The following is a 12,616-nucleotide window of genomic DNA, read 5'->3' as shown; positions in this document are numbered from 1 at the left end:
CAAATCTGTGTAAGCACAAAATTTCTAAACACCATCATATGTCTCACAATTCAGATGTTCAAATTAACAAAAAGTACACAGCATTATTTTATAACAAACTTTGCACTGATATGCTCACTGCACAGGACTACTCACTGCACAGGACTACACTGCTTTACCACCTTAATTCTAGCAGCAATTACTTACAGTTAACAAGTTTTTTTTTTTTTTTTTTTTTTTTTTTTTTTTTTTTTTTTTTTTTTTTTTTTTGAAAAAACAAGCTGGTTATTTTGAGACATTATGCAGTAACATTACAATAAGATCTCATAAATAAGGTATCTGAATTACATCCAATGTAACTTTTTTATGCAGGTAAGTCACTGTTTTTAAACATTTCTACAGTAACAACATATTTTTAAGATGATAAATTGTACCCAACTTTAAGAATTGGTCAACTGGTAGTTAACATTGTATATTTGCAAACTGAGTGCACTTAATAAGAGTTAGCATTGCTTATTTTTACAGGATGAATTAATGAAACATAATTGCAAAACCTCTAAAAAACACAAATTTAAAAGGTCTGAAGTGTTTCTGTTTTTGATTCTAATGTTTGCATTGATAGTTTTACAATAAAGAAGTATAACAACCTCAAATATTAATCTGTGATTCAGTACCTCATAAAATTAATTTTAGCAAGCACCTTACAAACATACATCAAGAATGTTAAGAATCACCCTCAACATTTAAACCATCACCCTGCCATGTAAATACATGCAAACAATAGCAAGGGATACAGTTTAATACTGTTTACTTGCTTAAACAAATATTCACATTTACATGAATAGTAATGGTTTTTGAAGCACATTTGTATTGATGAATATATTCAGGATGTTTATCTGAGTCATAATTATCTACATCAGCCTCAGATTCCTACAAATCATGCTTGAAAAGCATTTTCCTGGCATGAACACTGCATGCATTGCTACTACTATTGATAGCCTTATATTTTGGTACATAGCACTCTACCATACACACATCCTGACAATGTTGCCATCTGTGAGAATCTGAAGTTGGAGATAGAGCTGCTGTTTCGTGGTTTATCGTGGAACTATAAACTAATATGAATAATGTGCATCATTCACCATGTTCTGCTTGCAATAACTCTATTTCTCACTTACTGTCCCTTATCATTGTTACAGCCAAGGTGTTAATATATGATAAATAATATCTAGTGATTTCTTCTATCTTAAAAGTAAGGCTTATACCAAAATTAAGTATTTGTTACTCTACTGTTTGATATTGTGCCTGCTTTCAAGTTTCCAACTTGAAGATCCGAGCAGGGTACTATTTTGCTTCCAGATATTGATTTAACATAAGAGGAAGCCATATTTGGCTTATAAAATGGTGACTGCATTATGCAGGAATAACAGTGTATGATGGTATTCTGTTGCCTATTGCAATTCTGGAGGCTGCCCCTAACATGGGATACAGACACCTGTTTGCAGCCACCTGCTCTGGGCCAGATGCTGCACTGCCTGTTCGTCTGGGGGAAGCATTTTATTTTCCTCCTACCATCCATTACTGCCCCTGGAGATGTAGACTCTAGAGGTTACAGTCCCCCCCTCCCCCTGAAAGACCAAAGAATATTTTCATGTAAGGGAAAGAACTTCAATTTTTGTCTCCTGTTTAGTAATGTGAAGCCCTATGCAATTAATTTTTTTTTCAAGTACAGTGCATGAATTATTGTTTCTTTGATAATAAGAGTTTGAGGATTTACTGAACTGTTTCAGTGTAGCGTCAGTGAGTGTATAAGTGAAATAGAAATTACGTGGCTTGCTCAATGGACTGAATTTTTTGTAATGTTATTTTATTTATTTTTTTCTCAAGTTCATGTTTTGTTGAACATTTTTTTGTCATATTTTCCACCTATGTCTGCACCTTCATCATACATATTATTGCTACCAGTTTTCCAAAAACATGCTCACCAAATATGTGAAAAGTATATTGTAACATGAAAAAAAAAATTACTGTGTTACAAAAGTGGACAAATGTAAACTTATATCAAATTCTTTCTTACAGAACAGGCAGCATGAGTACAAGCCTTGGCTCAGCCAACCCACTCTATGAAGGTTCTGCAACTCTTAACTACAGAGTGAACACAAGGCTTCCTTCAGCAGTTGCAAGGATGATGCCTGGTGTTGGCTTGTACACAATTCTACATACAGATTATGACAACTATGCAATTCTGTGGTCTTGCTCCGATCTCGCTGTTATGCATGCAGGTAATTATAAACCACTGTCTTAAAAATTCCTTGCTAACACTAGAACTAAAGCTATATTTGAGGAGCTATATGTAAATGCACATTGAATTGTAAAAACAATTCCAAGAATTCTTTCCATTTAGTTTAAGGTCAACTACATAGATTTTAAAATTTTGAAATACTGGTAGAAAACTGTGTGCAAAATTCAACTAGAAAAATGTATTTACTATGCTTCTGTACACATTCTTTCCTATTTCAGTGGGAGTTTACATGCTAAGTACCTAACAATAATGATTAGTCTGTCCAGAAACAAGTAAATTTCATTGTACTGATGCATTAAGTTTCTCTTTCCGACACTGTTGCTCAGAGATGTAACATGCTGCCGTCAAATTACTTATCAAAAACTGGTTTCATTAAGTCTCTGGGTATGTTACATTTTTCAAATTGGGGAATGCAGCTTAAAGCATTACTGACCTGTTTTGGCAAAGATGGATTTACAATAATGATGTTTGTGTAAAAACTGAAACTGATGACTAGTTATTCACTGTGTTTTGCTGTATACATTTTGACTACCAGGCACTGAATGACTGCTGCTGTGTACGTGATACCTATTTATGGATGCAGGTATTACATAAATTACAAAATGGTAAAATACAGTACTACTACATTTTATTAACATAAAATATCAACAAAGATAATCAATTTTTGAAAGTATAAGTAACTGAATAGATAAAATATCAACTCACCAAGCAGTGGCAGGAGAACACACAAATAACAGGTAGTACAGGGAGCTAGCTTTTTTAGCTGCTGCCTCCTTCTTCTGGCAGAAGGGTTGAATGGGAAGGTAGAGGGATGAAAGAAAAGGTCTGGTGAGGTTTAGGAAAAGGGGTAGAGTTTGGAAAAGTCACCCTTAACCTCGAGTCAGGGGACTCTTACCAGACAGGATGAGAAGTAATGGGCAATTGTTGGGGACTCCCCAACATTCGGTCTTTGCCTCTCATCCCATCCAGTAAGTCTCCCCTGACCTGGGGCTCTAAATGACTTTCCTGCACTCTATCCCTTTTCCTAAACCTCACCAGCCCTTTTTGTTTAGCCCCCTTCCTTTCCCTTGAATTATAACTATGAGTTATTGTGATCATTTCTCAGGTTTGGTTACTGATAATAACTTAATACCAGTGCCTATGAGTTTATTTTGTACACCACAGCACTGAAGATGATCACTATATGATGGAAAATCGATTTTGCTATCAATAAACCATCAATATTACAGCAAACTCTGACCTTTTGTTTTAATTTTGACCTCCTCCACAACTTGTCTCAACCTGGAGCAAGCTCGACACTGAAACTCATAACTGTGGGAAATTCCCCATCCAGCATGGCCATTTCCAACATATCCAGAGAGACCTGGTGGGGCCACTCCCAGATTCAAATGGATACAAGTACATCTTGTCTGCCACAACAGGACAACTCAGTGGGTGAAGGCCACACCTCTGACTCATAGCTTGGCAAACACTGTCACCTGAGCTTCCATCACACTGTCGATTGCATGCTTCAGCTGACTCGAGTCCCTGACACCTGACTGGGGCCAGCAGTTTGAGTCAGCCCTGTTCACTGAGCTCTGCCACCTCATTGTGTGCCACCCATCTCACATGAAGGACTACCATCCTCAATCCAATGGACTTGTGGAAAGGTGGACTGGGGAGTTCGGGTTGTAGTACCACGCCAATCACCCAGTCACTTACATCAGCCATTATAACCACATGGGCGTCTGGTGATGGGTGGTGCTCTGAGTGAGCTCGACTTTGATGTTCTCGAAAGCTGCTTGCACATGAGGAGTTCAAGTGAGCTTACATTTGCCCAGCATGTTCATTCTGTGGAGTGAAGTAGCAGAAGAAGCGTTTCTGCAGCATGGGGGATGTGTTGTTGGTAAAAATTAATTGCCCCAATAAAACGACGCAACTCTTGATATTCCATTGGAGGTGGTAAGTTAAGGATTTGGTCTACCTTTTCTGGGGTGGGGTGGATGCCCACAGCACTGACAAAGTGGCCTATGAATGTTACACATTTTTGTCGGAGTTGGCATTTGTCCTCATTGACCATAACACCATGCTCTGCAAGTTTGTTGAATACCACCTGAAGGTGTTTCTCATGATCTTGAGATGTTTGTGAAAAGATGATTACATCGTCCAAGTAACAATAACAAAAGGGCATGGTAAAAAGACAAGCCATTAATGAATTGTTGCCAAGTCTGGGCTGCAGTCTTTAGTCTTAAGGGCATAAAGAGGAATTCAAAAAGCCCAAACGGTGTAATTATTGCCGTCTTTGAGATGTCCTCCATGGCTGTTGGGATCTGCAAATAAGCTCTTTTGTAGTCAGTCATGCTAAAGATGGTTGCCACAGCCAGTTTCTGGGAGAATTCCTGAATACTGGGCACGGGTAACTATCTGTGATGGTGTGGGCATTCAAATGTCTATAGTTCCTGCATGGGTGCCACATTTTATCTTTTTTCATTCTCATAGTTATCAGTGAGGCTCATGCACTGTCTGATGGCCTGATGGTTTCCTCACATAACATTTCACAGTTGCAGCCCTGGCCATCTTTAGTTTGTGATGGCTAGGCAGAGGGGCTGGCATTGGACTGGTGGACCGAGGGTAGTGTTAATTCTGCCATGTTGTTTGAGGCACCATGTCACGGATTGCATGGCCTCTCCCGCCTGAGGTTTGAGTTCTCCCTCAGACATGGGTGTGTGTGTGTTGTTCTTAGCATAAGTTAATTTAAGTTAGATTAAGTAGTGTGTAAGTCTAGGGTCCGATGACCTCAGAAGTTTGGTCCCTTAGGATTTCACACACACACGAAAAACGTCCAAGGGCCAGGGGTGTGGTTGTCCAGTTGAACTGTGGTAGAGGCCATGCCTATCACAAGAATCACTGAGTCGTTCACAGTGTGTAATTGTATAGCAGATGGAGTACATTTTCCAGGTACCAGCTGAGATGGCAGCATGCTAATGTCAGTGCCCGTGTCAACTAGGAAGTGCTCTCTAAGATAGTTGTCATAGACGAAGAGCCGTGTGACATTAGAATGTATACCAAAGACATGACGAGTATTGTCATGTTTTGCAGCAAGGCGGCTGAAGCACGGCAGTGACCTGATGTGCCTGTGTCAGGCTGCTGTACTAGTTTGGGTAGCTGCAGGTGAATGACAGTGGGGCATCGGTACCGAAGCATGCTTGGAACCAGCTGGAGCAGTGTGGACAAGCAGGCACAGTGTCATTGCTGGGTGAGTTGTTGTGACAGTTACACGTGGGTCAACAGCCAGGCATGAATGCAGCAGGTGGTTGTTAACATTCTGCTACAAATTTGACTCCTGGATCCGTCATTGTATTTGATTGTTGGTACCTCACTGCAGCAGCGTCTTGTGAGGCTGCTGCGGGCACAGCATCCAAGGGTTCAGCTGTGATTGGACCAGCTTGGCAACTCTTGGTTGACTGGGCACTGCACAGTGAGTACTGCATGGTGGTCACCATGGGTGTAGCTGGTGTGCAGGTTGGCTCGAGCTGGCTGTAGATGCAACCGGTGTTGACGTTGGTGCCGGAGCCAATGTGGGTGTTCATCAAGGCGTGATGCGTGATGGCAAGCATCTGGTTGGCAAGGCATAACTGGGTTACCAACAGTTTGTCCTCATGCATTAGTATGGCCGCCTGTATATTTTCAGGCAGCTTGAGAAGCCATAGTGGCCAGAGAGTATGATCTGGTAAGAGGTTTGTGTCAATTCGGAGTCATAACCTGTGCCAGAGTACTGACTGGATCTTGTGGCCCAGCGACAGCTTGGTGATGGCTAGGTGGAGATGTTGTTCCAGTGAAAGCAACAGGCACTATAGTGTGAGCTTCTTCACAGTCTCGTATCAGTCAGTGGTTGGTGTGTGCAATAGGAGGTCACTGATAAGATAATTGTTGGTGTGGAGGTGGTTCAAAAGCACTGAAAACTTGTCCCGATCATATGTGATCCCAGCTGACAAAATCGTGCACTCGCAGAGTGCAGGTCATACTTGCGGAGAATCAACTTGTAGCGGTGGCAGATAGAACTTTGTGTGTGGCTGCTGGTAATCTGCCTGGTGGCAAGGGGCCAGTACCAGTATGAGGTTGTTGTAATCAAGTGAAGTATATGGTGGAGGTTTGTGAACACCATCTGGTGGCACTGATAGAAGCATCAGCTGGCATCGTGGTGTGGTTGTCATGGAAGGTGTGTCGGGAATGCGAGTGTCATAACCGATTATCACAGGACACAGCATGAGTGTCACAGCTGGTGCATTGGCATAATGGAGGATGGCATCATAATAGGGTACCGAGGAATGTGGCATGGTGGTTGAGTCCTAGTTGGTGGCAATCAAGGCAGATGGCACATCGGTGTAGGTCACCCAAAGTGGCGGCTGTTGTAGGCACTCCTTGTGTTACCATAGTGTGTGAGTCATAGTTGCGGTCAGGCTTGCTGTATTGATATGTTGTGGTCATGAGGTGTGAAAAGCCTGCACAGTTGCAGGTAGACACGGTGTGGCTGTTTGTTGAGTGATGGCAAATGGCAGGTGTGGACCAGAGCTTGGTGCAGATTTGTCGGTGTGACATCGTTGTGATGACATGATGCAGGTCACGGCATGGCTGTAACAACTGTGACATCACCCAGGTGATGTACAGTACCACACAGAACATAAAGTTCAGATGTAGGCCATGGAAAAACATGGTCTGGCACATGAAGGGCACTTGTAGGACATATTTGTCCACAGTAACCCATAAATATTGGTTCTCTGCAGTGGAAGGCAGTCATATATGGTGGCAATTGTTTGTCAACAACTGTGATGCTCTGGAGGAAGTCCATAATTTAGTACATTGCACATGGAATGTCGATACGAACTGAGTCATTAGAATGAAAACGAGTGTGGTGTAGTTCATAAACACTGTCACTGATCAGTATATTAGTAACACTGGTCAGTCGGTAGGTGTGGATGGTGGCAGGCAGTCATTGTTCACCATGTGTGGTCACTGTTGATGTAACACAGTTAATTAAGGGAGTGGCAGGCTTTGTCTTGCCACCTTCACTGATAACATCATACTTTGCAATTTAATGTGTTCGCCTGTTCAGCGAGTGCTAATGATGCCCTGGCTGGGCAGTTGTTGAAACTATGGAAACATTGTCAACTGTTCGAGAACCACAGTTGCATAGGTTATATCATCTGGGAATTGACAGAACACCAAATAGATGCACAAATAAATCATCTGTGAAGATTCCGGGTGATGAAGCACCATTGTGGGGTGTATTCTTCATTGCGTGAAGTTTGTATCCCATAGCAATTGGCAGCATGCCAATGCGAGTATAGCTCAGTATTTCATGACACAGTTGAAAAGAAAATAATGGGATCACCGGTGTAGGCAGTGGGGAGTGGGCATGGTAATTCTGATGATAAATAATCATTCGCACTCCCATCAATTACTAGGAATGCTTTTATTCTTGCAGCTTATATGCAATGTGTGTAGCATAGAACATGTACTGCAGAGAACTGGTCTGGCAAAGACACAGTTGTTCTTTCTGCAGTAGGGCAGCGAGCGATATTATTGGGAAGGGTGGGGGGAGTCAGTGCCTCTATGTCCCCACATGTATTTTACATGAATGACATGGCCAGAAATCTAATTAGCTATCTTAAAGTAACAGAAAAACATAAAATTGTGTCTGTAGACAATATCTCAAAATTTTTTGATAAAGACAAGAAGTAACTTGTGACTGCTTTGAAAAAAGATAGGCTGTGCAAAATGGCAAGTAGAATTTATGAGGAAGAGATTAATGTAAATAGCGTGAGTATTAAGGATAGTATGTTGGCAAAGGAGAAATGATATTGTACCCTTGGACACATATATCTGAATGATCTGGATACATTGTGTAAACATCAGTTAACAGATGGATTCTGAACAAAGTTAGCATCAGTTTGTGAAGTGTAAAGTTTGTATTGAAAGTAAAATGAACCTGTAGGGTACAAGGATGAAAGGGGCAGAGTTTATTAGTTATTTAGGGCATTATATGGCTTGAAAGAAAGTCCTTGAGCATAGTATGACTGAGTGATGAGTTTTAAGGAGTAAACTTGATTATTGCCTTTACATACTGAACTGCAAATTGTGTGATCTATATAACTGTGAGGCCTGAGTTTCTCCCAGTCTACATGATATTCCAGCAACTTACGGGAATGAAACTGTAAGAACTGTGCAAGGGAATTTAAAACCTCAGTTTACAGAGCAATTCTGAAAAGATAACACACACACACACACACACACACACACACACACACTCTGTCAACAGCAGTGTCACCATAACCAAAGGCAGCCAATGTCAACAGTTCCTGATAGTGAAAATTACTGAAAAATTAACATTAAGGTGAGGTAACATTAAGATTGTTTCCATCAAAAAACAGAGGGGCAAAGTTAATGCTACCTCATCTGTTGTTTAGTAATTTTCACTATCGATAGTCACCTGTTGACATGTTGATGGTTGTTGACAATTTTATCTTGCTGCATTCCCTTAAGTTATTAGAAACTATATAATTGTGTTTGTTGATGGTTTTCTAATTTGTGGTAAAAGTAAGAGGAAAATGCAAGAAATCACTCTCTTCTTCAAGTGATTTCAAATGAGCTCTTGGGATAAATATGACTATATTTATGCAGAGAAAGTAATGATTCTTAGTTAGGAAAGCTATGATGAATCTCTAGCTATGAAATATCAGATTGAACACTCAAAGGTTTACAGTGTACCAATGGTAGATAATTTGAAATTACAACCAGCACAAGGTGCAAGTCATGATATTAAATGCAGAAACTTGATAGGTGCTCTCCCACACATTGGCTCAAGAACACGACCAGGTATAAGCTACAGTGTAAACAATTTGAATAATTTCAAAATGATGATTACTGAAAGTGAATGCTGAAATATTTGTATTAAACAAAATCTTTGAAGTTAACTTATGGAAGGGCTGAAAATATTGATCTCTTATGTTGTTTTGTAGATACAAATTAGGCATGTGGTTGTCTAGATTGTAAGTCTACATCAGTGTAAGTAGTTAGATACAGACATACAAATGATTAGAGTTTCAGGAAAACAGGATGATTTATTCAAGAGAAAGAGCTTCACATATTGAACAAATCAATAATGTGTGGTCCATCCCTGGCCATTATAAAAGCAGCTATTTGGCTTCACATTGATTGATAGAGCAATTAAAAATCATCCTGAGGACTATCATGCCAGATTCTGCCAATTGGTGTGTTAGATAATTAAAGCCCTGAGCTGGTTGTAGGGCATGTTTTCGACTGTGGAGAGACAGTAGTGTTTGGCAAGCATGTAGACAAACAGTAGAAACTTATGCGGGTGTACATTATGTTGTTGAAATGTAAATTCAGGATGGCTTGCCATGAAGGACAACAAAACAGGGCATAGAATATCATTGACATTCTGATGTGCTGTAAGGCTGCTGTAGGTACAACCAAAGAGGTCCTGCTGTGAAATGAAATGGCACCTGAGACATCACTCCTGGTTGTTGGATCCTGTGGTGGGTGACAGTCAGGTTGGTATCCCATCTCTGTCAGGGGTGTCTCCAGACACATCTTCACTTCTCACTGGGGCTCAGCTCAAAGCAGGACTCAACACTGAAGATAAATCTGCTCCAGTCAATGAGATTCCAGGCCACATGTGCCAAACACCACATGAAATGGGCTATTTGGTGTACAGAGGTCAATTGTAGTTGGTGCAAGGGACACTGTAATCTCAGTCTCCCTTTCTGTGAGCCACCAATTAATGTCCTTGTGATTACTGAAACATGAATTACACATTGGACTGATGATAATGATAAACTCAGGGCTCTGAGTGCTTCTTTGACAATTGCTCAGTTGACATGTCCCCAGTTTACTATCCTTACCAGCTGCACAATGAAACTGCTTGCAATGTCACACATTCATCCATTGATCACCAAAGTCTACAACTTTGCATTTTCCATTGATACCTGAATGAACATAAATTTGTAACCAGTTTGCATAACTCCTCATTTCTTCCTTCTTCTTCTTTCTTTTTCTCTTTGAGTGTATTTTGGATATCTAAGAAACAAGGAAGTGTTACAAAATCTTCTACTTTCCCTGAGTATGAAGCATTGTCAAACACTGTCACTGAGATTAATTAATACTAAATATTTTTATGCAAATTGTGATGAGGTTGTTAAAGTATATGAAGAAAACTCAGTGGCAGTCATTATTCCTAGCTATCATAACATTAAAAAATTCAAAGTAGGCTGAAGTACACTACCATTTTGTGAGTGAATGTTATAGGAACAGAATTATCAACATTTGTAAAGTATTCCAGAAAACAAAGTAGCAGACATTTTGCCCAGTCTTTGATTAACGATAAATCTGTAATATTTTGAGAGATGTTGAATGTAATTTGACTGTGATATAAAGGTAAGGAGGTCTGTTGAAATGTGGTAAGTTTGTATTGATGACATCAATAGTGTTGAAGGCTCTCAATGAAATGTGTATATGTATGTACAATAGCTAGTGCCATACTCTGAATGTGTTCACTGTGTAAAGAGAGATGTAAATTGTATTTAACTTTTTGTTAATAAATTTTGTTAGCGGTTGAAAATATTGTTCACCTCTAAACTTAGCATAACTTGCAGAGTCAAAACTAGTTTCCTGAGTGCCATTTGATCACTAATGACTATGAAAATGAATTACTAACACTACAATTCTCAGTATCCATGCATCCAAGTACAACTGGTGCCACTGAACAAAGTCATTGAGAGTGTTGCAGTTTTTTCCTCGGCAATGTATTTGAATCACTTCCATTTGTCCAATTTCTCTGAAATCTTACATATTGTACCTGCGTAGTCCCAGTGATGAGGCAGTTACCTGATGCAAGAACTATAAGCTGATGCTGGAGGCAGGATTATCCAGCTTGGCCACTCCCTGCCACCCCGCACATCTATAGTGCCCGCTGCCATGGCCCTTTCTGCCCCCCTCATGCTGAACCACAGTTTCAAATAAACTAGGTCACTCTTAAAAACAATAGTTTTTTAGCAGAGATGAGCTATGAATATTTCTTTAGTTTCCTGTCCTTTTTGCGTGTGTCTGTCAATGAATTGATGGTTCTGTTTTTTTTTTTTTTTTTTTTGGTGAGCGGTAGTCTTTACTCCGAAAGTATTTACATTCTTTAAATAAAGTGTATCCATATGGATTAAATACACTGTTGTCATGAGAAGTTGATAAACTATACTGTGGATAATTAAATTTAATGAAATACTACATGAATGAGAATTTGGCAATTTTGTATACACATGGTACATGCATTACTTCTAGGTATACTGGAAAAGTAATATTTGCATAGGATTATAACAGCTGGAGTCATATCATCTCGCTACGCCTCAGGTCATATCTCACAATATAGTAAAAGTACTTTTAATGATTCACAACAGTTGATTGCTTGTGTCAGTTTAGAAGCTGAAAGCAGCTCTTTAAATTAGCTTTTATTCAATTACAATACATTATATTCTGGTGTCCATACATCTATATGCTTGTTTGCAAAAGCACTGCGAAACGTTACTTAAAGATCTCATCACTTTTATTAAAAAAAAAAAACACTAAATTTTCAACATTTGTCCAACTGTAAGAATTGAAGTTTCTTATCTTAGTACTCAAGGGAGGTGTGACGAGAGTGTGTAAAAACTATAGAAATTACAATTACATAATTTTTCAAAACAAATTATTGTGACACTACAAACTGAAGGCACAGAAAGCAAAAGTTACTAAATCCAAAAACAACAATGTAGGAAAAGATATATTGCTACTTAATGTAAAGATGACACATTAACTTGCAGACAGGCACAATTAACACACTTACACATAAGTTTTCCGACGCAGCCTCCATTAGAAAAAGAAAGACGAATACACACCATTCATTCACAGAAGTAAGTACACCTTACACACACATGATCAGCAGCTCTGGCAGCTTGGACTACAAACAAGCAGTCAAAAGAATGTTAAAATTACACCTTTTCAAATTGTTTAAAATTCTAGTGTTCTTCTGATTCATGCTTGTTTCTTGTCTCACAAACTTTTTTATCTTTTTCTGGCCTAAAGATCTGTTTATTCAGTTTGTTGCTATCCCTCAAACAATAGTTATTGTCATATCATCCTGTAAACAGTCACTTATGAATGGATGAATTGAGAAAAGTCCAGGGTGGTCAAAAAGTAAATGTTCCAAGGATAAGACATCATTGATCTTTATGAAATGCTGAGTTCATGCAGGTGCAGAAAAGAATACATCTGTGTAGTATCAAGCTTTCATGTTCAGATCAGCAT

At 39.4% G+C, this 12,616-nt stretch overlaps 1 protein-coding gene across 1 annotated transcript in view; it reads left to right on the top strand.

Annotated features, from left to right (window-relative positions):
* Window positions 1–12,616, top strand: part of LOC126416701 (apolipoprotein D-like) — a 240,238-nt gene that overhangs the window by 220,521 nt on the left and 7,101 nt on the right. The window contains exon 3 of the mRNA XM_050084512.1: window positions 2,059–2,261. Coding sequence (XP_049940469.1) covers window positions 2,059–2,261 — 203 coding nt within the window. The remainder of the gene's footprint in view (window positions 1–2,058; window positions 2,262–12,616) is intronic.

This window comes from Schistocerca serialis, chromosome 1 (genome assembly GCF_023864345.2).
Source record: "Schistocerca serialis cubense isolate TAMUIC-IGC-003099 chromosome 1, iqSchSeri2.2, whole genome shotgun sequence".
Taxonomy (NCBI): domain Eukaryota; kingdom Metazoa; phylum Arthropoda; class Insecta; order Orthoptera; family Acrididae; genus Schistocerca; species Schistocerca serialis.
Note: the sequence above shows the minus strand (reverse complement) of the source record. Positions and strands in the feature narration are given on the sequence as shown.